Below are 26,922 nucleotides of genomic sequence, written 5' to 3'. Positions count from 1 at the left end.
TTTTTCACTTTAATTTCACCCCTTTGGTTGGCACAGGCACATCATTAACAGCACATTAATTTCCCTGTTTTTTGGACCTGTGACATTGCTGTGCTCATTGGCTTCTTCTCTGCCAGAAGGTTATGGACTCCCTAAGTCAATCATTAGTAACGACTTTAATGCTGAATTTTCCAAACCTGGAAAGAGTTGAGCAGACTATTGCAAAAATCTGGTCACAAAAGCGCTATTGGTAAAAAATATATACGTGTGTGTGTTTGTGTATGTATTTGTATCTCATATGCCATTATACAGGGTGGAGCAAAAGTGGGTTCACAATTGTGAGTACACAAAACACAATTTATTCTTGTATTATTATATATTAATTATTGTATTATTTTCCATAAACCTACTTTTGCCCTACCCTGGATATTCAATTGTATTAATATATTATCTAAACAACCTAAAAATTTAAAAGAAATATTCCCATACCCAATGGATCATACAGGCACACTCTGAAGTACACACAATCTGATCTAACTTTGAAGACTCCTTACGGACCATTTTCAATATGCTCCTACTGGCTGTGCCTTGTTTACTTCTATTCTGCCCAACCATGTTATCAATGCTCATGGCCACTCAATAGATCGAAGATTTATTTTTATTCTTCATTTTCTGTAACAATAGCATTTTACTTATATCTTGGGACTTAGAGCACTTCTTTTTACAATGACTCTAGTCAAATTAGGAGGTCCCTGGGCACCTCCATGCCAGAATTTTAATAAGGAAAATGAACTACTAGAAGATACCTTCAAAAAATACAAGGTCTCTGCCCTGGCTGGGCTGCTCCGTTGGTTGGAGCATTGTCCAGTACACCAAAAGTTATGGGTTTGATTCCCAGTCAGGGTGGGAACCGATCCATGTTTCTCTTTCACATTGATGTTTCTCTCTCCCTCTCTTTGTCTCCCATCCCCTCTCTCTAAAATCAATTAACATTCTCAGCTCAAGATAAAGAAACAAACAAAAAAATGTCCTCAAATTCAGAACTGAACTGACAGCTCTTTCCTGTCTCGAAATGTGTCTTCTTTTTCCAGAAGAAATGTGAAGCTCATGAGGAGCTTAACAAATCATTTTAATCAACAAATTCATTTTAGGAGAGAAGTGATCCAATATGTTAAGCTTCTGTTTGTTCAAGTCAACTTGCCAGAGGTTCTATTTATAGCTATTACTTTAAAATATATCTTTTTGAATGTAAGCTCCTTAGCACCACGTGGTAGACAAGACTGGAAGTGGGGTGCAGAGAGGTGAAGGTTGAAGCCTAAAGAGTTCCAGGGCCTTGTTGAGTAAGTTGGTAGTGAGTGGCATAACAGGACCCCACTTCTATCTTTCTCTGGTGCCCAACCATGTGTTCTTACCTCTGGTTCTTGATGACTCTGCTGATCAATTCATAGTCAGTGTTTTTAGATGTCTGCCCTGAAGGTATTATTTCACATGAGCAGTGAACTAACTCTAAAATAATTGATGCATTTCGGTTCATGTGGCCCCATATCATTTAGCATCAATTATTTCCTGAAAGTTCTCTGTTTTTTATACTTACTTACATGTATGCTTTTCTCCTAGATATTGATTCTACATTAAGAAGTACAGAATGGGTGAGCACCTTCAGAGCATTAGATTGGGGTGTCAAGGGCTAAACTGCTCTCAGCAACTTCTCCACTTGTCTATGGTAGCATGGAGTCCTGAAGACTAGAATAGGCTCTCAGGTTCTGGATAACTGGAGTTAATTATGTTTTCATATTAACCAAATCATACTTACTCACTGAAACACCAGGAAATGTCAAAGAGTTGCAGGGAAGCAGGCAAAACACTTTATATAAAATGGTGTCACAGACTAAGCCAGTGATTAGGGGGAAAGTTTAAGAATCAACAGAAATGCCTAGTTGGATGGGCACAATATAAATTGCGATATGTTCTCAGGAGATTAAAACATTAGATAATTTAGCTTGAGAAAGAAGAAACAAAACAAGATTAAAAAGAGATTTAATAAATCTTCAACTGTTTGGGAGACATTATTACATGGACAACCTTGTTGAGCTATTCTTCATTTCCAGCAAGATCAAAACAAGAGATGAACTTCAAGATAAGGAACTTAGATTAAGTCTATGGAAAAATGACTTGACAGTAATGGTTACAATTTTAGGAAAAAGTTACCAAGAGAAAAATGAAGGAGATTGCAGAAATAAATGATCACCTATCTGTGAGTGGTTTGTTGTTCCATAATCAGCCAGAGGAATCAACAATTACCCAATTCAACAAATTTATCAATTGTTCTTTGCTAAAGAAATCTATAGTTTGGTAGAGAAAAAGGACAAGTTCACCAATAACTACTGTATAGGGCAGATTCTGAAAATATAACAAGAGGTGAGTGTCTCAGGAATTCATAAGAGAAAGAAAAATGATATATTTAAGGAAACTGAGAAAGAGTTTAGGTTGCATATGTGATTAGAGATTAACATTGACCCAAAAAAAAGTAACTTTAGTGGATGAAAGTGTGTTATGGTTGTGTGTCTGTGTGTGTGTTTGAGGACAGAGAGGTAAAATCCAATTAGGATAATAATATGAGCAAAAACACATGAACAAGAGGGCAGTGTATGTAGTTCACTTGAAATATAGGAGCAAGTTGAAGCTGGTAGATGAGCTCCCCTAGGGAGAGAATTCAAAGAGAAGAAGGCCAAGAAAAGAACTTGGATTAAAAAGGTAAAAGGAATTGAATCAAAAGAAAGATGCTTAAATTTTATTTTATTAATTCATTAATTCTTTCAACAAATATTTGTTGAACACTTGCTACGTGGCAAGCATTGAAAGGTGACTAAATATTTACCATCTTCATGGGATTTACAATCTAGAGGAAGACAAAAATCTATGAAATAACAATGCAAATAAACATAGAAGTACAACCGGAATGCTGCAAAATAGAGGAGCTGATCTTGGAAGGCCAGGTTAAGTGGTGATAGCATGGGTGGTATCAGATAAGACTGAAGAAGTAGCCATAGAGCACCCTATTAAGAATTTAGGGAATGGGAAATCCTTAGAGGCCTTTAAATATGTGGGTGACATAAACATAACTGCATTTTGAAAAAAGTTCAACAGTCATCCAGTGTGGACAATAGATCAGAGAGAGGCAAGGTGAGTTGGGATGCTACTTTAATATTCCAGGTGACAGATTATGGTACCTTGGCTCAGAGTTGTGGCTATGAAGATGGAAAGAAGTAAACCAAAAGGATCTAGCTGATGACTGAATTGAGATGTACTGGAGGTAGCAATAATAAGACTTGTTGCCAGAGTTGCTGGAGAGGTTGAGAGAAGGTTAGAGCCTAGATAGATATGTGGTTTGTGCAGTTGATTGGATGGTGGTGCCATTTAGAGACATGGCAACTGATAGGGAGACAGGTTTCCAAGGGGATATCATGAGTTCAGTTTAGGAAATCTTGAGTTTGGTCGTGTTTGAGATTTCAAATTGATGGTTTAATAGGCAGTTGGATATATGAGATTGAAGCTTAGGTGGTCTGGGATTAAGAAGGAAATATGGCCCTGCCAGGCATGGCTCAGTGGGGGGTGTGCAGGAGGCAACCGATCAATGACAACTCTCTTGTCATTGATGTTTCTCTCTCTCTCCCTCTGCTTTCCTCTCTCTGAAACCAATGAAGATATATTTTTTAAAAAGGAAGTAAATATGCACATTTCTTATGTGAGAATATAATAAAACTGTAGGCACAAATAAGATCACCCAGGGAAAGAGTATGATACAGAATAAGAGAAAAGGCCCTAGAACCCTGCCTTGAAAAACTTTAATAACTAATGTACAAGTTTAGAAGATAATAATCCTGTGATTATCTTCAGGGAATTAGTGAGAGTAGGAGGAAAACAGGACGAGTGCAGTGCCACAGATGCCAAGAGAAAAATATTCAGGATGAAGAAGGGAATTGGTTCACAGTGATTCTGCTGAGAGGCCAAATAAGGTGAAGACTAGAATTTTTGTTGGATCAGCATGAGGCAAGCATGGAGGCTTCTTTAGGAAAGCCTTCTCCCATCTGCCCAGGCACAATTAGATGTACCCTCATTTGACTTCCCACTGAGATGTGCTTAATCTGGTTGCAGCACCTACTATTTATATTTGAAAAGATAGAGGGTGTGTTATGTCTCTTCCTAGGGAGGGAAAGGGCTGTTTTATACTATTTGTTTCTCAGAAATAGAGTAGCTTTTTAAAAATGTGAAATGTAATATAACTTGCTGTATATGTGAGTAAAACATAAAGAAAAGTTAAAAGGACAGAAAAACCTAGAGGGGAAAAGGAGTGGCAAGTGCCTCAGAGAATCCCACCTCATGCATGCCATGCATACTTGTGAGGACTGAGCACTCAGCCTGCAAGGGAGTCTTGCCTCCAGAACACTTGGTTCAGAACTCTGAGGCATAGTTATTCAATTGTTATTAGTTGGCCTCTTTTTAAAAAAAAAAATCAATCTCCTCTATTTCTCTATCAGTGATGTCCTTATAGATATCAGATGGCTTTGTTGAATGACATCGCTGAGAGCTTTCAATCAGGAACCATATTATTAGCCACTGAAAAAAAGCAAAGGATTGCCTTCCTAAAACCTGAATAAAGTTTCCCCTTAAAGTCAGAAATATAATGAGTAATTAAGTAAGAAGAACTAATAACCACATACTCTACATTTAAACTTTATAAATAGAGTGAATTACCTGTCTCTCCTTCACTATCAAAGGACAATTTCCTTCTTCGTAATTTACAGTTGTCTCCTTCAGAGTCATTCATGGACTGTGATCGTAGTAAGAGATCAGCCTTTGTTAATAGAACATGAAGATAAAAATGGGAGTTTATTCCATTTTAACATAATACATTATCAGTAAACCCTTTACTATTTCATATGATTCCAACCACTGTGAGACTTAATTATTAGATTGTAGGCAAATGGCTACAATGCTTTGCTTAATGGTTGTCTCTGAATTATAATCATGTTCCTTCATGTGGAATGTACTTTGTATAACTTGGTCAAATTAAAATAAAAATAATAAAAAATTAAAAAAACTTTGCAGAATGCATATTACTTCAGAGGAAAAAAAAAGTGAACCCATCATAATTAGGTATGATATTTAAGTTACATGGTAATGATTGGAAGGTGGTACATTTACTCAGCAGTAAAAAAATAGAAATCTTACCCTTTGTGAGAGCACGGGTGGACCTGCAGGGTATTACGCTAAGTGAAATAAGCCCATCAGAGAAAGAGAAGTATCACACAATCTCACTCATATGTGGAATTTAATGAACAAAATAAACCAACAAACAAAGTAGAAACAGACTCATAGATACAGAGAGCAGACCGACAGCTGTCAGAGGGGAGGAAGATTGGAGGGCTGGGTGAAAAAGGTGAAGGGGCTAAGAATAAAAGAAAGCAAATAAAAAACTCATAGACACAGGTAACAGCATGGTGATCACCAGAGGAGAAGAGGTTGGGGTCAGGAGGAGAGGGTAGAAGGGGATAAATGGTGATAGAAGGAGACTTGACTTGGGTGGTGGACACACACTATAATATACAGATATATTATAGAACTGTATACCTGAAACCTAAATAATTTTATTAACCAATGTCACCCCAATAAATCCAATAAAAAACACACACACAAGAAAAAGAAAATAAGTTTCACAACAATAAATATAAGGTTGAATTCAATAAACCCTACGCTTTGAACCCTTGATTATTTCCTCTAGTTCTTTCTCTCCCAACCTTCTTGTTCACTCTGTAAAATATCAGACTTATAAATAAAAATGGAAACTCTCACATAAATAAAATGAATGAAACCTATTGTTTTATTTATTTGATTGCTGCCTAAACTTTTTATGTAAAGAAGTTATGTGTAATAGATACTTGCTGTTTTCAAGGCAAAATCAGAATATGTTTTAGTAGCATTAAACTGGGATTTGATAAAATGCTGAAGTAAAACTATTAAAAAGACATATGCTATTGATAATTTGAACCTCTTACCACCTAAATATTTTTCAGTTTTAGTGTTTTGAAAAGAATTAGATGAACTGAGCTGGTGCTTCATGTACCTTAGTGACCTTAAAAGTCAAACTAAAAAGTTTTTGCACAGCATAGGAAATCAACAAAATGAAAAGACAACCCACTGAATAAGAGAACATATTCACCAATGATACATTCTCTAAGGGGTTAATATTCAAAATTTATAAAGAGCTCATACAACTCAACACCAAAAAAACAAACAATCTGATTAAAAAATGGGCAAAAGACCTGAAAAGACATTTCTCCAAAGAAAACATACCAATAGCTAATAGACATGAAATGATGCTAATGTCACTAACTGTTAGAGAAATGCAAATTAAAACCACAATGAGATATCACCTTGCAATTTTTAGAATGGCTGCCATCAATAAGTCAATAAACAACAAATGACAAATGATGAGAATGTGAAGAAAATGGAACCCTCCTGTACTGCTGGTGGTATTGCCAATTGGTATAGCTACTATAGAAAACAGAGGTTCCTCAAAAGACTAAAAATAGAAATACCTTATGACCCAGAAATTACACTTCTGGGTATATTTTCTAAGAAATCCAAAACACTAATTTGAAAAGATATGTACCCCTATGTTTACTGCAGCATTAATTACAAAAGTCAAGACATGGAAGCAACCCAAGTGCCCATCAACAGACAAATGGAAAAAGAAATGGTGGTACATATATACAATGGAATATTACTTGGTCATAAAAAGAATGAAATTTTACTATTTGCGACAACATGGATGGACTTAGACAGTATTACGCTAAGTGAAATAAGTCAGAGAAAGACAAATACCATATGATTTTACTTACATGCTGACTCTAAAGAACAAAATAAAAAAATAGAGCAGAAACAAACTCATAGATACAAGAACAAACTGAGGGCTACTAGATGGGAAGAGGGCTGGGTAGTCCAGTGAAAAAGGGGAAGGGATTAAGAAGTACAGTGTAGTTATAGGGATATAACGTACAGCACAGGGAATATAGTCAATTATATTATAATAACTATGTGTGATGCCAGGTTGGTACTAGAATTATTGGGGGATCACTTTGTAAATTGTATAACTGTCTAATCATTACGCTGTACACCTGAAACTAATATAAAATAATACTAAATGTCAACTGTAATTAAAAAATAAAATTAAAATTAAAGTTTATTTTTATCTTTACCTCTCTCACAGTACCTGGAAATGACTGTAACTCCAGGAAGAGTTAAATTTATCACCTTTTACCTCCCTATTGACTTGAGGATCTTTATTTCCAGACAGTACATAGTTAACATTAAAATACATCGGCAAGTTTCAAAAGCCCAACATTTTATTTCTGACCAAAAAGTACTTACAATTGGAGTTGGGATAACAAGATTTTTTGGGGGGAAGAGAATGGAGGAATAACTAGTAATAAATTGTGGGCTGCAACATAAATTTTATATTCTTAAAATAGTGGTAGATCATAAGGATGTATTTTCATAGTGGAGGAAAATGAAGGATATAAGGGCTACACTCTCAGAACTCATCCTCGGGTAAATTATACGTAGAATCACTTAAAATATTTTTATTAGACTGTATGCTTTTCATTCTGCAGCACTAATTTTGATTCAGGTAGAAGCCTTATTAATTTTTACTTCTCTGATTTGGAAATCGTGTTAAATATGGACCTAAACTTGAGTAAGTTTAATTTTTTCATTATTATTAAAAAGACGTTGCTAACCAATATATCATGTATATAATAGCTGCAAGAGTATTTTAACCTCTGTGTAAGATAAACTTATTTAGGGAATTTTCAATACTTTAGAATCACCCATTTCTTACAAGTAGTTGGCACACCCGATATAAGCCAAGGCTATTTTAAATCAAGTGTGTCACCTAAGAGTTCCTCAAAGGTCAAATTTAACTGACCTACTTAAAGTTATTTAATATATATGAAAATAATTAGACTGAATTTACTCCCTATAATTTAGACATTTCAATATTAAATTGGATTTTGCTTCCAAATTTTCAGAATTGGTAAACTTTTGTTACAATATTTTGCTTGACTTTTCAGGGGTATTTGGGCAATTTAAGAATAAAATAAAATGTCAAAAGTACAAGGAATAAGCAAACAGTTAACATCTACCTTTGCACTCTCATGCCTTAGGTTGAAAGTCAACTCTAGATTTGTGAGAAAGTGATCAGAAAACTCGGGATACATATCCAAAACCTCTAACAAGTCTTCTCTCTGGATCTTATGCAAATCACAGTATGTGAGAGCTCTTACATCTGCGTTAGACTTTCCAGGTTTGGCATAAAGATGAACCATTTCTCCAAATATATCGTTTTTTCCTTCAAAAAAAAAAAAAAAGAAAGAAAAGGAATTAAAGGGATGCAAATTTAATGTTTTTGTTGTTGTTATTTTTCTAAAAGTAGTAAGACTAATCTCTGAACTAAAGGTTTCAAATGTAAAACCCCATGGCCAACAGACTCTTCGGCAGCAAAATACCTCATACTAATTACCCCAGTTACATTTGTTTGCTGGGTGGAATTTGCCTTTTAGTGCACTTCTCCTAGTATAAACCCTATTATTTTCTTGTTTTGATTATTTGGCTAAACAACCGGAATGCAGCAAATATGGCTTTAGTCTGCTATGCCCCACATTGCTTAAAAAAAAAAAATTCCTTGCCACATAGTAGGTGTGGTCTAATTTTGTTAACCCAGGAATATCAAAAAGGCTGTGTGAGTCAGACTGGTGAACTTTCTATCTCAGGATGGCCTCTGCAGGAGATGCTAAGCATGGGGTTATGGTGGAACACTTGCAAGACTGAGAGGACTAGGGGTATAATTTGAATATACTGTTTTCTTCAGTAACCACTTTTGGATTTGCCTTTAATGAATTTATCCAATTGTTTAACAAATCTAGTTATGTTTTCTCAACATATATAGTCATGCTTTTTTACCACATGGCCTTCATTCTAGAAGTGTGTCCTTGCATTCTTGCCAAACCTGGAGTTATTTCAGCGTCTGGCTTCGGAAGGGCTTTTCCTATCCCCTCTGCCGGGCCACATGCCACCGGCTTTTCCAGGTACTGTTGAGTGGTGAGGATGACAATGAAAGCAGCAACAACAAATGCTCACTGAGGACTAAGAAGGTGCCAGGCACTGTGTCAAATGCTTAGGTGCATTATTTCATTTAATACCCCAAATAACCTAATAAAAAATTACTAATTATTATCTAAATTTTATGCATATGGAAAGAGGATTAATGAGTTACACTTATTAGGTCACGATGACCTAATTAGTTGGGTAAAGGGAGGACAGAGTAACCATGATTAAATCCCATGCATGCTGACTCCAGTCTAAATCTTTACATTCCTCTTATGTTTAAATTCCCCCCAATATTTTCCCTGAATGTCATGGCCACTTAGATTTGTCTCTGAATGTAAAGACACTTAAAAATTGTACCTGTGAAATAGGTACTAAATAACTATTGATAGATTATTGGTTATATAACTTTTAAAGATCCCCAATGGCAATGAAAAATAATACTTACATATACCCTGAAGCTTCTCTTCATATTTAGAAAAAACTCTCTGGACCTGTTAATTTTATTTTTGTTAGACAAGTTCACATGTACCCAACCATGGAAACTATCAAAGACTTTGAAACAATAAAGTTCGAACTAGTCAAAAAACGACTGTAATGTTCTTATCTTAAATATGAATTTAATGGGGAGAAACCAGATACTATATCTTTATAATAAAATTGGATATTAGAGCAAATATATTAACTTTAAATAAATGCTTAGCTTTTAAAAAATAGAATTAATAATCATAATTAGTGAGGATTTCAGGTGTGGATTTGGAGGCAGAAAAAGAGAATCTTTTCACATTCTTCACAGTTTTCATACTTCAGTGTAGTTATTGTCAAAGAAAATCCTGGACCTAGATTCAGCTCAGGCTTGGTATTTTAATCAGCTTACATGACTGTGAGTGAGCACACAGTCAGCCAGTCAGTGTGGACACCTTAACTAAGTTCACCCTGGCTCAATTTATGTTTGAAGGGACAGAGTGGACAGATGACTCTCTTTGGCACCCAAACCAGTTTATTACTAATTATTATCTCCTCACCACAAGTTCATGGCTCTCTATCCCCTAGATAACGACTCACATGAGTCCGTTTGATGGTATGGAGCAGGTCAAAGTGCATGGTAATAGATGAAATTCATCAAAACATAACCCAGTTCATGACAGGGCATTGGCACATGCTTACAATATGTACATTTTATTTACGGTGTTAAGGGATCAAGCATGAATCCAAAATCCTCTAAGATGAAAAGAAAAATACTGACTGCTTTCATATATTGGGCCTCAAATGCTTAAGCAGCTGCCAAGGACAGGGGAGCGTCACAGAAACGTTTACACATCAGAGAAAAAGTGAGAGTCAAGAAAACAGATTTTTCTGAGAGGTTAATTTGATTTGAATTGAAATAAAGCTTTAAAATTACCCATCAGTCTTAAATTGTACTCATAAAGGAACAGATCTGTCATTTTTTTCTATCATTTTAAACTATGCCTTGCACCAGCTTGTAACTGGATTTGTCACCATCCAGTTCTAAAACACTCACCCAGAATAGCTACTACAATGTCATCTTTGAGGATTTCAATGGAGCCTCTGGACAAGAAATAAAGTGCCGTGAGGACATCCCCACAGTGAACCAGAGTGTCTCCCGGAGGTGCATGGGTGGTCTTGAACTTCATTGCCAAAGCTCTCAGGCAACCTTTACTTGCCCCCCGAAAGGCTTTGCAGTTTTGTAGCAAAGTCTGGTTTAGATGTAGGCAAATGTCAGCTTGTAAACATTCTGGAAAACCCTTGAGGACCTGAAGAAAAAAAGTAAAGAGTTTCATACTACAGCGTACAGGACACCTCCTCCTGAAATAAAGTATATTTCTTGCTCACAGAACCGCAGGTGTGGTAATTGTCACACGGGAGTTATTACAATACTTCTACCTCGCCTACCTTAAGGAATACTTGGTTTGCTAAACAGGTTAAAATTTTAACTCAAATACTTGTTCTCTAAATTAACTGCAGGCATTCAGACTCAACACGAATGCTGTCTCATAAAAATGTAATGCTTGCAACGTCTCACACTGCTTCTCATTCCCTGCCTCACGCTATTTAACATCATGCTGTGCACAGATATAATACATTGTGACAGTTAATAAGACATAATTAATGAAAAGCAGTACATTTAGGAAGACAGCTTTTTGAAGGAATCTCAAGTCAATTTAGATTGCTATCTCTGGTATATGTGTCTTAGTTATAATTAGTAAAAATAACGATCCTGAAAAAGCCATTGTATTTTTAACAGTGGTATACCAGAGAGTGCTCTTAATAGCACTCAGAACATTTTTGTTTCATACACATGTTATTAGTACTAAATATCGTGATAAGCACTGAAAATACAGAAAGAGAAGGGGAACAGCAAATGCACTTTAAAAGTGTAGTTTAGTTGTTAAAATTGGAAATTGTGCCAGAATTTACAATGCGTACATAAAGCTTCTAACAGTGTTACTATTTTGACAGCCTGCTCAGTGACTACTTTAAAACTTGTAGAAAAGATTAAATAATAGCTTGTGACAACTGCTCCTCAATTTAAACTGAATAAAATTTTTATGCTATTTTATAGAATTCCCAGTATTCAGTGGGAAAAGACACTCAATTCTTGCTTCTCTGTATGTGTTTAGCTATTTGGGGTGTCATATATAGATTTTAATTCTCATGTTGACTGTCAGTAAAAAGAGATTCACTTAAATATGCATTGGGGTAAGAGGGAGGAGGCATTATATTGTGCTTAATAATGCAATTTTAGGATTTCCTACCTTTTGGGGTCAACATTGCTATTGCTGTCCAATATAGTTAAAAGTAATCATCAATTATTTGTACAGATAATTCAAATATAGGTGACCCGTAGAGGAACTTCAAATTAGTTTGTATTTGAATTAATTACAATTATTATTACTTTAAATATTAAAGCAGCCACAGGGATCTGAAACACAACAACCACTATTTCCAACCTTGTCTCCTTCATTGTAGAGTCACCCACAGAAATGGGTCAAAGGTGTTTTAGATGAAAACCCACAGAATATGAGTTCTGGTCACGAATTTGCCACATGTTGATGCTTGTACAAGTCACTTCATCCATCTGTGTTTCTTTGCCAGAGAATAAGAGTCTTTGCAATACTGAAATTTGTAATAAGTTATCAATAGCGTGTCAATTGTCAGACGCTGCTCACTCAGCTCTGCACAGCTGTAGGAACTCAGGCTTTTATGCTGAAGCTTCTGTGTTACCTGGATCAGACCCAAGATAAATGACCCTTCCTCTAAGTTCCTGGGGACTCATAGGAAATCTCTTCCCTTAACTGTAGCTTTCAGGCTTTGTCTGCATGATCGGACTCCTAACAGATTTTCTACTTGGACAGAAGACCTTTTCGAAATGTAACTTGCCTGGTTTCGCTCACTTCTGCCTCGGGGGGCTGGAGGCTCTTTTCCTACTGTTTGTTGGGACCCAACAACCCAGCTTCTCTCATGGAACCAACCCTCTAGGTCGCTGATCCCCTCTACCTGTTGAAACTATTACATTGGATTCCTTGGCAAGTGATGCTAGACGAGTTAAATTAGACTTGGACACTGTTTTCCAAAACAGGGCCACTTTATTTGGGGCTTTATAGTAGGAAAAAAACCCAGTCCACTGGCCTCTCTGCATATGATTTCTTTTCCTCCCTGAAGCCCACTGTTGTGGTCTCAGCATAACTCTCAGGTGTCCCCATGTGGATAAAAATGTGAAAAGCAGTACACCAAGTAACAAATGTGATATGTTTATTTTTTTCTCTTAAGCTTTAGCTATAATAAAGTATAAAAAGGCATTTTATATTTCACATAAATAGGGGAGATATTGCTGCCATTATAGTATTGGAATGAGACTGCTGAGCTTGAAGCTGCTATCTGGGCCACTTTTCTGAAATTTCTCAGTTATACTTTCTGAGTACGGCCTGGATTAAGGAAAAACTGCATGTGTGTATGCATGCTGAGCTGGAAGATGCAGATGAGCTAGAGATAAGGGAGATACATCTCTCTGAGTGTGTTTTATGAGCTATGGAATGAATCAGATAGGCATAAGCTGAAGTCCTAGTTTCATCACTTACTATTTGTGGCTTTGGTCAAATCAATTTACTTTTTCTGAGACTCTGTATCTTCCACTATACAATTAATAATATCTACTTGACAGGGTTATGCTCACAATTAAATGAAATTATGTATGTAAATCAACTCGTGCCTTGTAAATGTTCAATAAACATTTCACCCCTCCCTCCCTCCCTCCCTCCCTCCCTCCCTCCCTCCCTCCCTCCCTCCCTCCCTCCCTCCCTCCCTCCCTCCCTCCCTCCCTCCCTGTCGTAAATATTTATTGTTGCTGAAGTACTGGTATGTTCTCTTTAGCTCAAAACTGAGAGATATGACACCCAGTGTGTTATTTTATTTGGTCTCTGGTGAATAAGAAATTACCCACTAAGTTTTGTGCTCCATCACCTCAACAGAATTTAAGAATTATTTTTCCTCTCATCTTTCTAACTTTTGTTCCCTATTTCTGATTGTGTTAAATATTTTTATTTAGGTTTTCACTGTGAGTTGTCTTACATCTTTTTTGGAAGTAGGCAGTTACTGAAATCAATTTACAAGTATATTCTTGGAATTCCAGTATTCTTAGAATCACTTACAAATGCATAAAGGAAACTTGGGAAAGTTTTTCAACAGCATTCTCTTCTCAAGCATCCTTTTTAAATGTTGCCATCTCTCAAGTCATTCTATTAGATGTGATACTTGATGGAAAGAATGACCTCAAGTTGGAGGTACCATAGAATTCCATGGAGAAGTCTTTGTTTGCATGGGAGGAAGATTCACAGATCTTGGCATGACAGACTTGTCTAGATTAAATAATTTTCCTGTGGTATTAATCCTTACCTGGCTTTCTAAAGTCAGTTACATAGATCACTCAAGTAAAACTCAATAGAAGTTAGAATTCTGTAATTAAATCTCTTACTAGCCCAGAACTTTGGATGTCCCAAGTAAGTTAGCAGCTTTGGAATCTGGTTTATGCCTGAGAAAAGGTACTTTCAAAAGCAGAGTTAAAAGAGATGGAGTGGAGGGTGATGGAATAGAGGAAGAAGAACACTGAAAAGAATGGGAAGGAAAGGATATTTATCTAAGGCACACTCTATTCCATTGGTCCCAATTGTGTGGCTTTTCTTCCTTCCTACTCATTGTACATTTTTTTGGTGAGGTTTAGTTCCTCTGTTAAATTACCTGACTTGGAACTTCCTCAAACAGCACTAAAATATTAACATTTTGCATGCCAAGCAGAGCTAGCTGCAAAGATAGCTATGACAAGTACAAACCAGGACACAAGCTGGTTTAGTGACTGTTATAATCATTTCCACTCTGTCTACACAACCTTCTTGTCTGTCATCTTCTGAAACTCTGAGGGTACAGAGCACCTTTCACTGTGCATTTCACTCCGTCTTTTATTGACGGAGTCTGAGTTCAAAGACCATGGAGCATTATCTGAAATCAGTTTCATGGCCTGCACTTGGAAAAGTAGTCCTCGGTCCTTTAGTGAATATTTGTTATATACTATATACCAGGCACTATGCTAGGCATGGGAGCTCAGCAATGAATAAAACATGCTCTGAAAATATATATTCCCTTAAGCCTTTCTCTAAATGCCCAGATTAAAATAAAATTTATAGGTTTAACCAAAAGTTTCCACACTTGGCTTTTCATGATAAATTTGGATATTTGCAATGTCTGTTTATAATACTAATGGTGGTTTAAATGCACCCTCGAGGTAACAATTAATTTAAGGTGAGTGAAAAGCTCCAATTTCACTTTCCTGCTATTGATTGTCATGTGGGCAGATTTTTAAAACTCCCTGAAGTTTCAGAAATTTTTTTCCAGGCTGATAAAAAACCACTTCTTTATTATGATATAGGTCACTTGAATATTTTATAAATGCGAGATTAATTTCTCTTCACTTTAATTTATGTAGATAAAACTCTTTAAGACTCTCAAATTATGTAAGATTAATGAGACATTTGTTCTTTTAAGGGAGTATGAAATGCTTTCTGTGATTGTTAAATCAGCTGCATAGCTTAAGACCCAAGGTTTAAGAACATTCAAACAAGAATTACCCAACAACTACAAAGCAAGAAAACACTATTAAATCTAAGTAAAACTCTGCAGAAATCACACAGAGAGCAAAAATGGGAATAATTAACTATTCTTTAGCAAGCATGTAGCAAACATGATCAAACATTAATTCAGAAGTCTTTAACTTTATGTTAAACTTCTCTCAAATGTACATATGCTGAAATGCATATAATGTGATAAATACTATAATATTGTTAATATTTGCAATTGTGTAGTATGTGAATTAGAATTTTCTCTAAAACTGGGCAATAAATATAAAATTTAGAAGTAAATGGATGCTGAAGTTAATGTGGGCATGGCAACTTATGATTTGATATATGTGTGCTCATCAAAATGACATTATTATTAATTTTTTTAAGTAAATCTTTAAATTTAAATATATTTTTATACTAATAAAACAATTATACCACCTATTTTATGTAATGGGGCTTAATTGAAAAAGAAGTTTGGCCCAGGTCTATGATAGATTATAATTAGAGAAATGTGTCTTAGGCTTCAGTTAGTGGAGTCAGAATAGAAGACTATAATAATTAATGGTTTTTCTCTGTTTTGATGTGACACTATTATGTCACCCTTCAAGGTGGGGCCTGCTTTCTATTAAATTTTACTCTGGGGGTAGTTTTTTATAATCAATTCTCAATTAATTTTGTCTTTTTACTGTAACTATATATCTTGTGGGTGAGAAAGGTGACTTACAGTCTCAAACCCACGATTCTATTCTGCAACCCGTTTAGGGTTTCCTTTTGTTCTGATGAGATTAGTCTCCATGCTCCTGGCTCCACCTCCAAGTGATTAAAGAAAGGCAATATTTGCGGGAGAGAAACTTATTTCCTTATTCAAATTTTACCTGGTGGCTGATATAAGAATGTCCAAATGCAATTAAATATTCATAATAGAAAGTGGGGCAAAAGTAGGCTTACAGTTTTGATTACATGAAACAAGAAGTTTATTCTTGTATTATTTATTAATTATTGTATTATTGTCCACACAAACACCTGTAAAAGAACTGCTGCCCAAGCCTGTATATTGACATTTATAAACTTTATTATTCCTGCCTCAAATTTAAAACACAGGACTCAATGGCTGCGGTCTTTTTGCCTGGATTGCAAAACACTCTCTATGGCGCTTACACTTTCTAAGATCTGTTGGAAGAGAGTGAACCAAGACTCCCTCTAGACTCCTTCCATAGTGTTTTAAACCACTGTATTTGCTGTGAAAAAGAAATATAATGTATTCTATTAGATACTTAACAGATAACCTTTGTCCAGATAGTACTGGAAAGTTAATCTGTGTTGTAATGAACGGCTTCTGATCTGTTTCACAGGGCGCAGCTGTACCGGGGAGAATTCCCAGGGGCAGCCTCAAAAGGCACTTTGAGAAAGACAGTCTGAGTGTGGCAAATGGTTCTCTCAAACAGCAAATTAATCATATAAACAACTTTGATAATTGTGATAACTAACATTGGAAAGTTTTCTCGACAAATTCTCTGGGTCATTAAATACACTTAAATGTTGACAAATAAGGATTAATCAAAACACAAATTAAAACTTCCTATGAAGAATTAAACTTCTAGCATGATTATCAAGTAGATTATGCAAGTAATATATTAGATCTTCAGTCTCCTCATATAAAATATTAAGTCTACAGGCTTAATATTTTATGGCATTTTTCTAATTCTTGTGGAATCATTGTCTGATATGCGGGCATTCAGCATTTGATAAATCTTAAGCACTTATAAGATGCTAAACCTTGCTTTTTGTTGTTTCTAAAAGATAATGCCCTTCCTTAATGGAATCTATACTAATTTTAAGGTCATCCCAGAACATATTATTTCTATGTTTATGGTTTATTATTAAGAAATGGGAAACACATATCTTTCATATTCCCTTAGTGATTACATGTTTAATATTTCATGTTTAACTGCTGATCATGATAAGTGGATTCTTTTGGTAGTTTTAAAAATACAAATATACATAACCCTCATCTAAAGTTCAAATTGTTTTGTCATCTACTTTCTTATTTTATTTTCATGTGGCTGATGAATATAAAGGAACATTTTATTTTATTTTTTGTATGAGGCCCTCCTGTCTGGCCAGATTGTTGGCAAAGCAGACTATTGTGGAACCCACGACTAAGTACATTTATACGCCTTGAGAAAAATTAACTTATTTTCTGCATGTAACTTTGCAATGTATATTATATGATTACATAACTTAGGGAGACAAACATAAGCAGATGAAAAACTTGCCATACGTAGACATGGAAAATATCATAAAATCTGAACCAGTTTGGTATAAGTAAGGGTTTCTAAACAGTGAAAGACTCTCCCTTCCTGCATCTTCCCCTTCCCTCTCCCACAGCTCCTGCCCCCATTTACAGCCTCACTGTGAGATGTTCCTTTGTTCCAAAAGGACACTTAAACTTTAACCTGACCCAAATTAAGTCAGGGACAAGAATGAGTTGGAGTGTGGGCGGTGACATGTAGGCAGAGGGGACTTACTCCTTTTATATACAGGTCCTTGTTACCCAGACTCTGGAGTCCTTCTGCTAATTCAGCAAATGAGGTCTCAGGGGAAAGCATGAAACTCACCAGGATTTCTAAAGGTTATAGGAGGGATCTGCATCCTGAGGAAATTTCAGGACTTTGCCCTTAACCCTCTAATTGTTTGAGAAAGGAAGTGAAGAGAGGGATGAACATATATAACTATAGTGGGGTCTCTTGAATGCTTTGCAAATGTTTCTTCTTAAATAGATTAATTGTAGATGACCTGAGCTTGCTTGAAAAGTAAGGAACAGGAAGCAAGGAGGTGCCATCTGCAAGGTAATGAAAAGAATAATTTAAGTATCACCTTGTACTTGATATACCATCTTAAACTTGAATCTACTTTTATGTTTCAGAAACACTGCACATGTATAATGTTTTAGAATAAAATGTTTTGATTCATTTATCAACTTTAAGGAATATACAGTGGAGAGTAGCCCACTTTTCAAATGTGAAAGCTGAAATGTAAATGCACAAAAGACTTTTATTGCTGGAAGAACTAAGACTCCAAACTTAGTCCAGGATTCCTTCAAGTTTTGAGAGTTGCCATAGCTATCCATAAAACTGGATTTCTAAAGTTGCTCCCAGGATAGTGAGATGCAAAATGTTTCCCATTCATTTTATTTATTGGTTTATCAATAAGCAATAAAGAATAGAAATGTAGCATACATGTCATTTTCATTTCATACCAGTTAGGGTATTTGTTCCCCCAAAAGATTAGGGCTAGACAACAATGCAACAATGCACTTGTTTTCTAGAGAACGTGATGGCTGTAACAGCAATTATGTAACTTTTTGCAAAATAGCAGAAGCTCTCAAAATAGCTTTTTTCCTCCATCTATCAGTTCTCCCTTCTATAAAATGTATTGGTTCTTATCACCCAGCACTCTGAATGTTCCAGACACTGTTGTATCCTTTTGCATTTCTATTTCTACCAATTGAGTTGTAAACCAGCTGTGTATGTTTTGAAATCTATTTATGCCAGCTGTACTTGTTAGTGGGATTATATAATTCAATTGTATTGTGCATAAAACAATAAAATGTGGGTAAAGAAAGATAGCAGATCCTCCTCTCTGCAGGCAGGAAAATAAAGCTAAATGCTTTGGAAAACCTTTAGAGCAGTCATTCACTTTTAAAAATGCAACCACAGATTACTTTTGCATTAGGTGGTGGGCACCTAAACTTTTATAAAAGTAGAAATGTTATATAGTCCATTAACTCTGATTATAATCCAAAAATAAGAATGAATTATTAAAAAGTGACCAGAAAATTAGAAGTACATGGAACTTAAGAACTACAGTCTATGATAGCCTTTGGAATAAAGAAGAAATGATTTAAAAGCAATAAAAGGAGAACATTTTTCATCAAAACCCATGGGCCCAGAGAAAAACTTTCATTAAAAAAGAAAATGTATAGTTTTAATGCCTTCATCATTAAAGAGGAAAGACTCAAACAATAAAATATCTTAATACAGATGTTAAGAGTACTAGTGCATAGGATAGCCCAAAGAAATAAAAAACCACTTAAGAAGCAGCATGGTGCCAGCTGTAAATAAGTCCTTGATAATGAAGGCAAATGCTAAAAATGGAAAGAATAGTATCAAGAATAAGTTAACCCAAAGTTTAGTTCCTTGAAAAGAAAAACAATGAAATATATAAATCTTTCAAAGGCCTGTTAAAGGAAAGAAGAGAGAACAAAAGTGTACAAATTTAGGAATGAGGGAGCAGTATAGAAAAATCTGTGAGTTATAAGAGACTTCTACATGCAATTTTATATAACAACTTTGAAAACCTAGATGAAATGGATGAATTCTTGACAATATGTAAATTGAAATGTTTACTAAGAAAGAAAGAAATAATTAGCATACTAGAGTTGGAATGGTGATTAAAGATCTACTATTAAAACCACCAGGATGAAGGAAACTAAGAAAATAATCCCATCTACAATTGCATCAAAAAACCTAGGAATGAATTTAACCAAGGAACTAAAAAACCTGTACTTGAAAAATTGTAAGACACTGAAGAAAGAAACTGAAGTTTGATTCCATTAGCTTTGATAAATGTTGAGTTCCTCTAATACTAGAATTAAAATTGACTTAAAGTCATATTTCCCAGGAATATTTTAAAACTGAACTCTGATGTCTCTCTCTACATTCTTATTATTGGCTAAACCTGTGCTGAATATTAAGTGATCTTAAACTGAACTGAGTTTGAATTAGTCCTGTGTTCCTATCACTCCAAAGACAGTGTCTGGAAACACATCACACTCTTCAGCAAAAAAAAAAAATTGCACTCCAGAGTCCTGATCAAATATACCATTATTTTCAAGAGTTATAAAACAATTGGAGACATCATTTCCACCTTCCTACTACTGTAAGAGGAACATTAGCAAATGGAGAAACTGAAGCAGAGTGTGTTCATTGCCTCAGTGACCGCTTTTTTCTTGCTTAAAGCCCCAGGCCATGCTGTCATTATTTCTCTTAACCGCTGAAGCAGCAGCAGGGTGCCAGCTGTCAATAAGTCCTTCTTGATAATGATGCTTAGAGACCGGGAGGAAGTGATCATCATCATTTGACTGAGCACATAGCATGTGACCTGAAAATACCAGATGTCTGTCTTATGTTTCATACTGTTCATGTCCGGAGGCTCTAAATGGTATTTATTGTTCTCTGTGGCATTTTTGAGACTTTCGGGTAAATAGCCTTGGTGAAAAATAGGAAGCCGGTGTGCCTTGCCCTTTCTTAAGCACCTGTGGTTTTCAGGCGCTGCCTACAGTAGACAAGTGTGTATATGAATAGTATATCTTGCTAGTGCAAAATTTTATTACCTATCCAGTTTCTGCAGAGCCAGATAATTGTTATCAACTAATCAACATGAAGATAGAAACATCTTTTGAAGTGCATTGTAGATGACTATTATTTTAATTCAACTCCTGAATGGAAACTAGGTGTATTTTTCAGAAAACTAAGATGTGAACAGTCCTGAGGGTTATTATCATTTAAATGCAGTTTTTCCCCAGTCTCCATAACCCCTTTCCAAATGTGTGGATTTGCTTGTTGGGCCATTTGGACCTCAGTGTAGGGAATGGGCATGTGTCTTTCAACTTAGGCAATATTTGCAATGCTTTCTGCCACTTGACTGCTAATTTTGAGGCTATGCTTTTTTTGTTAAAATATTACTGGTCCAAAAATATATTATTAAATTGTATAGGCTTTTTTTCTATGAAAAAATTGAATTATGTTGTTGATATCTTTAGAAGTGAGTGATTTTATTTTCTGAAGAATTCTTAGAAAAAGGGTCTTTGTCCAGTGGTGGGGTAGTCAACGATGAGGGCACCATATTTTTAATCATTTTATTTATAGTTCTATGACTAATCAGTCAAAGCTTTTCCATTGACTATATTTATCAACTTCAGTATATAAAGAATCATTAGAAAAAAGTAATGTGGAATTAAAAACAATTTGGTGAAAATAAGACATGCTATTTTTTAAATCTTGCTTTATATTTTTGTTGAGGTTTAATGTCACAAGGATTGTTTTTACCTAAGTTGCTGACCTGAACATCACTGAAAGAGCTTGTCATTATATTTCACTGTGGTCTATCAAAACAGTCCATGAATGAATGTGAAAGTCTGGCACAGACGGAGTCATTTAAATAAGTACAGAGAATGGGAGCAACAAAGATTTTGAAGTAGTAGGGTTAGAATGTGGTTGAAGATATAAGGACTTAGTAGCTAGTAGTTAGTAGCCAGTAGTTAGTAGCTAGTAGGTAGTAAGTAGTAATTAGCTAAGGTCAGTAGTTAGAGTTAGCAGAGGCTATTCTAACAGAGAAGCTGGAAAAGAGTTGTGTAAGGAAAGAAAATAAAATTTTCATTAAAATGCTCCTATGAAATTACATCAGGCTCAAGAAATAAGAATTTCTGTGAAACGATGTGCAGTTCTGCATTGCATTCTTTCCATTTTGATTGGCTTTGTTTGCGGGGCCCATCATAAATGTCTGCTTTGTCACTCACAGTCCCACTATGGTTCTAAGCATTTTTAGCCTACTAGGTTGACTCTTGATTGAAATCCTTAAATATTCTTCCTTCCTCAACTCTGACCCTATCTTACGCCTCCTCTTTGCTGAGGAATTAATTTAATCTATGCTAGGCCAAGAAGACTGGGCCATGTCGTGCAAGGAACATGGTTTCCTCCTTAACGCCTCACAGCCAAGCCCTTTCTGTTTGCTGCCAGCCTGCCTTTCAGCTTGCCTCTCTGCCTTGCTGAAGAACCTATCCTTCTGCCTAGTTTCTTATTTCAACTCCTTCCACATCTGTCACTCAAAATTGTCTCCATTGATACCAAGGCCAACCCCCCCCCCCCCAAAACAAAGACAAGCAAAAAACAAAACTCAATTCTTATCCTTTTTTCATAAAATAAATAACAAAGTTGTTTCTGGAGTTCCTGCCTTACTTCTGCCTTGTACTCTCCGACATATGTGCTTCTATTCCTGTCCTTGTCTTCAGCTGAAATGGTCCCCTTTGGGTCTCTGCCATCAACGATTCTACCGCTCATTTATTCCAGTGGTTTTTGAATAAGATGAAGCAGGGAGACTCCATAAGGGAGACTAAGAGGTCCACCCCAGGGAGCGAGAGAGGGCAGCAGACAGGTTAGAACCTCCATCTTCAAGCACAAAAATGTCCCATCATAACAGTTTTACATATTTAGCATGCTTTAGAAGGATTTGAAAATGATAAGTTTAATGAAATTACAGAGAGATTAAGTGACTTGTCCAAGGTTAGTGGCATATCGAGGGGGCATTTTTAAGTAAGGAATAGAATTTGTCACTAAATGTTCACAAAGATGTTCTTTCCTGCCAATGTAGTTTTAAATTATGGAGTAATTTCTGCCACAGTTGATTATTTCTCTCCATCCAGAATGACCTATAGACCGTGGTTATTGGGTCCCTTCTTCAGTCGTTCCAGGCTCCTGTGTGTGATATGAGGAAACTTGATTCTACCCTGACAGGGAAGGTGCTTTTCAGCTCTTGGCAATGTTGTAACTAAAATCTATGTTGGGTAGTGTCAGAAAGTTTCAAATCGGGTTAGAAGACAGCATTGATTTGGGAAAATTCCTTGAGATGCCTTTCGACCTGTTCTAAGAAAGCATCTCCTTCTTCTTAATTAGTCAAATTCCTGGGAGTAGAAAGAAAAGGATTTTCAGGAATTGATCTAAAGGCATTTTTGAGATAATTTTTACTATTCCTAAGCCTGCCATCAGGTACAAAATAACACCTTCCTTTCACCACTTTCATTATTCTGACCCTTTTCCTTCTGCACTCTGAAGCATTTGGTTCAACTGACAGGGAGCCGGTAAGTGTTCCCTGAATGCTTTAAGCTCTGGAACATTCTGGCAATAGCTGTTTCACACACACACAAAAGATGCAGGAAGTAAGGAACATGGCTGCACATTTTAGGTTAATTCTTTCCTATGTTTTGTGATCTATCAAGAATCAAATGTTTTGGGTTATAAAAAATAATTTTAAGTCAGTTAATACAGTGTGACTAGACATCTTGTACCTCATTTGGACATGGCTGAAGAGCAAAAATGACCTGAAATGTTTCACGAGAAGTTATATTTAAGGTTATACTTAAATGAAATACGGTGGAATGCTGATGTAAAATACAACAGTTTGGTGTACTTTCATGTATCACAACACATACATTTAAATAACTTTAAATTATTATTATATTACACTTTAGTAAACAATTAACTGAGAAGACACAGAGATTTTAATGTGTTTTTGGAGGTAAAAAAAAATCCATTTTGATTTTTTTTTTTACCTCTCAATAGTCTAAGAGTACAGTTGTTTTTCTCTAATCAACTTTGTTTTGCATAATTAGCAAGCATCTTCCATTTGCTGAGTTTTCAATTACCTTGCATTTTGATTTTTTTACTCACTTTGCAGTCACAAGATGAGGAATGTAGACACTGTGTACAAACAAGAAGTTCGTGCAAAGTCAAGCTCTCAAAACCACATGCAAGACTCAGTGGCACATGGTTTAGAGCTCACACACTTCAGGATCATGTAATACAGGCATGCAGATGAGAGGGAAGAAAAGTACCTACATTATGAAAATAGAGGATGATGAAAAAGAATGACTTTTTCTTTATGACAGTTATCTAATGCAAACCGTATACCCATAACCTTTACCAGAGTGGAGGAAAGGGCAGGTAAGTGACTTTTTGTAGGGAGGGGAAAACTATATAAATATCATCTGAGGTCAAGTCTTGGTAAAATTAAGGATTTCTATTCTGTACTTGGCCTCTTCCAGGTTATCTTTCCCAGTTTCTTACTTTGTATTTCCTCTGCTACATCATGCAAAAAGAGATCAGAACTAACATTGGAAACCATTTAACAATCTCTAAACCTGACAGATAACAAGGGTGTTCTCCACAATGTACACGAGAATTAAATTGGATATAAATACCTCCTGTTCTTACCGGTGGGTGTTGTGATTCCATGTATTAAGGTGTGAAGCAGACAGGAAAGAGATAAATCTTTCATAAGTACATTGCAAATAGGCAAGTGGTATAGAAACCATATTTATAGGTAATAGAGGCAAACAATGAAAGGTAAGTAGTTGTCACAAAATAGACTTTAGCACAAAATATGGCCACAAAACTAGAGTTATATGGAGAGGGGAGGTACAATAAATATGTGTTTTATTACTGTTATTGAAATAACCTGGCAGTATAAAACAACAAACTGAGTGACACGTGTGTTGATAAAAAATTCTTGACACTGCTTCAGCCAACCCAGCATTCGAGAAGCCCCAGTAGTTTCTGAATGGTGATATTTTTGTTAAACAATATGTAAACATGATCAATTCACAGGTATTTTCTTAGGAGATTCAAGTGTTACCCTGGTGAGATCAATTTATCAAATAAATGTTCACAAGGAACTGTGGGATGTCTAGAAATAACTCATGAAGTTCAGTTATGATTTTGTATAGGATGTGCTAATTGATTAGCTCTTCAAATTAAAATTTTTATAATGGCATGTCCTTCTCAGTCAGATAAATCATACACACGAAGATAAGTTTATCCATATATAAATATGTCTTTCAAATTGGGCAATATTTGCATATTTGAGTACCTAGACTACTAATTTTGAATCTTTGCTTTTTTTTGGTTAGAGTATTACTAGTCAAGTAAAAAAAAAAAGTCATTTTAAATTGAACAGGTTCACTTATGCAAAAATTGCATTGTGATGTTGCTCTCATTATATGTAAGGGTTTTTATTTTCTGAATATTTTTAGAAACAGGTCCTTGGCCAGTGGAGGAATAGCTATATGGAAAGGCACCATATTTTTCATCTTTTTAAAAATAGGTCTATGGTATGTCATAGAATTTGGACTTGTTATATAATTCATCTCTAGCAATCAGTTTCTATAAGCCAAACAGCTAGATGAAATAAATGTATGCAATTTTCCTAATGATACTTCTAATTGTGTTGACTTGGGGCATTATTAGAGGAAGAAATGGTTATGAAAAGTGAATGTTGATGCTGAATTTGCTTAAAAGTAATGAAGGAATCCACACTTCCCCTTTGAAAGGAAAGATACATTAAACCAGATACAGTAAAAGGGCACATAATTAATTTTTTAAAATAAAGAAAATTCTTCCATAGCATAATCGTGAAACTTCCTATCATAAAGTGTTTATGACATACTTAAGCTTCCTAACCTCTTCCACAAATTCTCAAAATGTCCTATTTTTTTTTTTTTTAATAGGATCTCTATTTGGGGCCATCATAGTTATTACTGTTTACTTGCCCAATCTTAATGCAAATGGGTCCAATTATTTTTTGCTGTCCTGGTAGCTAGGCCATGTGGTCCCAGCTTAGCAATGCTCTCTCTAAACAGAAGTGGGAACTCTACTGCACACAGTTATATCAGTTTGCATCATGTTATAATGCCTTTGCCACACAGTATAACTAGAATATAGCACCATGCAATGCCATGAATTGAGAATGAGAGACTATCTCCAGGGGAGAAAATAAACATCTGAGAGAGAAAAACAAAAGCAAGGGGTTCAAAGCTGGTGAGACTAGCTTTTCCATTTTGGCTGTAGCTAAAATGCTTATGTTACTTCCGTTTTGGAAACAGAAATACATACCATGTTCATGTCAATGCCGTTGGTGTAAGTCCACGCATGTTGGAAATATTCTTCAAGCCGTTGCCTCAGAGGATTGGGAATTTGGTGAAAGCGAATGAACTCTTTTACTCGCAGCATCTGCATGTGATACCTGGCAGTTCCCGAGTATAGTCTTTGGATAATTGCAGATACATTCCCAAAAATGCTTGCATACATTAGTGCTGGATTGGATAAAAAACAAAGTTATGGGGGAAGTTTACACTTGAGCATATTATATCTTGTCAGAATCTCAAGTATGTTAATTTTTGATGATCTCAATCCAGTTATGAGAATTTACCATTGACCCATGGAGAAAAAAAAGTCAAGCCAATCCAGTTGTAAATTTTATAATTTTGATGACATCTGGAGAGGAAAAGTATCTAAATTCCTGATGGATTCTGAATTAAAGTAAAAACTCAGATTGTTTACAATATCAACCTGTAAGCTGGAGCGTTGATTAGAGATAAAATGCATTTAGAATAAATATTTTGTTCGTAACGTAATAAGATATCATGGGGTTACCAGAGATATGTTTTCTGGAATTAGAGTGAAAATGTTAATTTTTAAATTGTGACATCTCTACCTCTCAGTCTCAAACCTAACCTTAAAATATTTTTAAAAATCTGCCATAAATCTTAAGATTTTTTTGAATATTTTGGATTTGCTAAGGAATGAAACACTGTTTTAAAGAATTTATGCTTTCCTTAGAGTATTAGTATATAACTTTTAATCTATTAAAATCCATTTTTACAGTGGTTTTTGCATGAGAAGTATATCTCTGGCTTAGAATATGAAAAAACTGTTTTATTTTTATGGAGAAAAATATATACACTACATCTTTGTTATTTCATCTCTGGGAAGAAAGAAACTGCTATGACAACCCTTCTATATATTCATATTTA

General features: G+C 35.4%; 1 protein-coding gene across 1 annotated transcript in view; it reads right to left on the bottom strand.

The window, feature by feature from the left end:
* Positions 1–26,922, bottom strand: part of KCNH7 (potassium voltage-gated channel subfamily H member 7) — a 391,026-nt gene that overhangs the window by 20,399 nt on the left and 343,705 nt on the right. Inside the window, exons 8-11 of the mRNA XM_081143216.1 lie at positions 26,003–26,202; positions 10,667–10,919; positions 8,184–8,389; positions 4,735–4,834 (exon numbers count right to left, since the gene is read on the bottom strand). Coding sequence (XP_080999342.1) covers positions 4,735–4,834; positions 8,184–8,389; positions 10,667–10,919; positions 26,003–26,202 — 759 coding nt within the window. The remainder of the gene's footprint in view (positions 1–4,734; positions 4,835–8,183; positions 8,390–10,666; positions 10,920–26,002; positions 26,203–26,922) is intronic.

Source organism: Miniopterus schreibersii (assembly GCF_964146895.1).
Source record: "Miniopterus schreibersii genome assembly, chromosome: 7".
NCBI lineage: Eukaryota > Metazoa > Chordata > Mammalia > Chiroptera > Miniopteridae > Miniopterus > Miniopterus schreibersii.
This window is presented reverse-complemented; position numbering and strand designations above follow the sequence as displayed.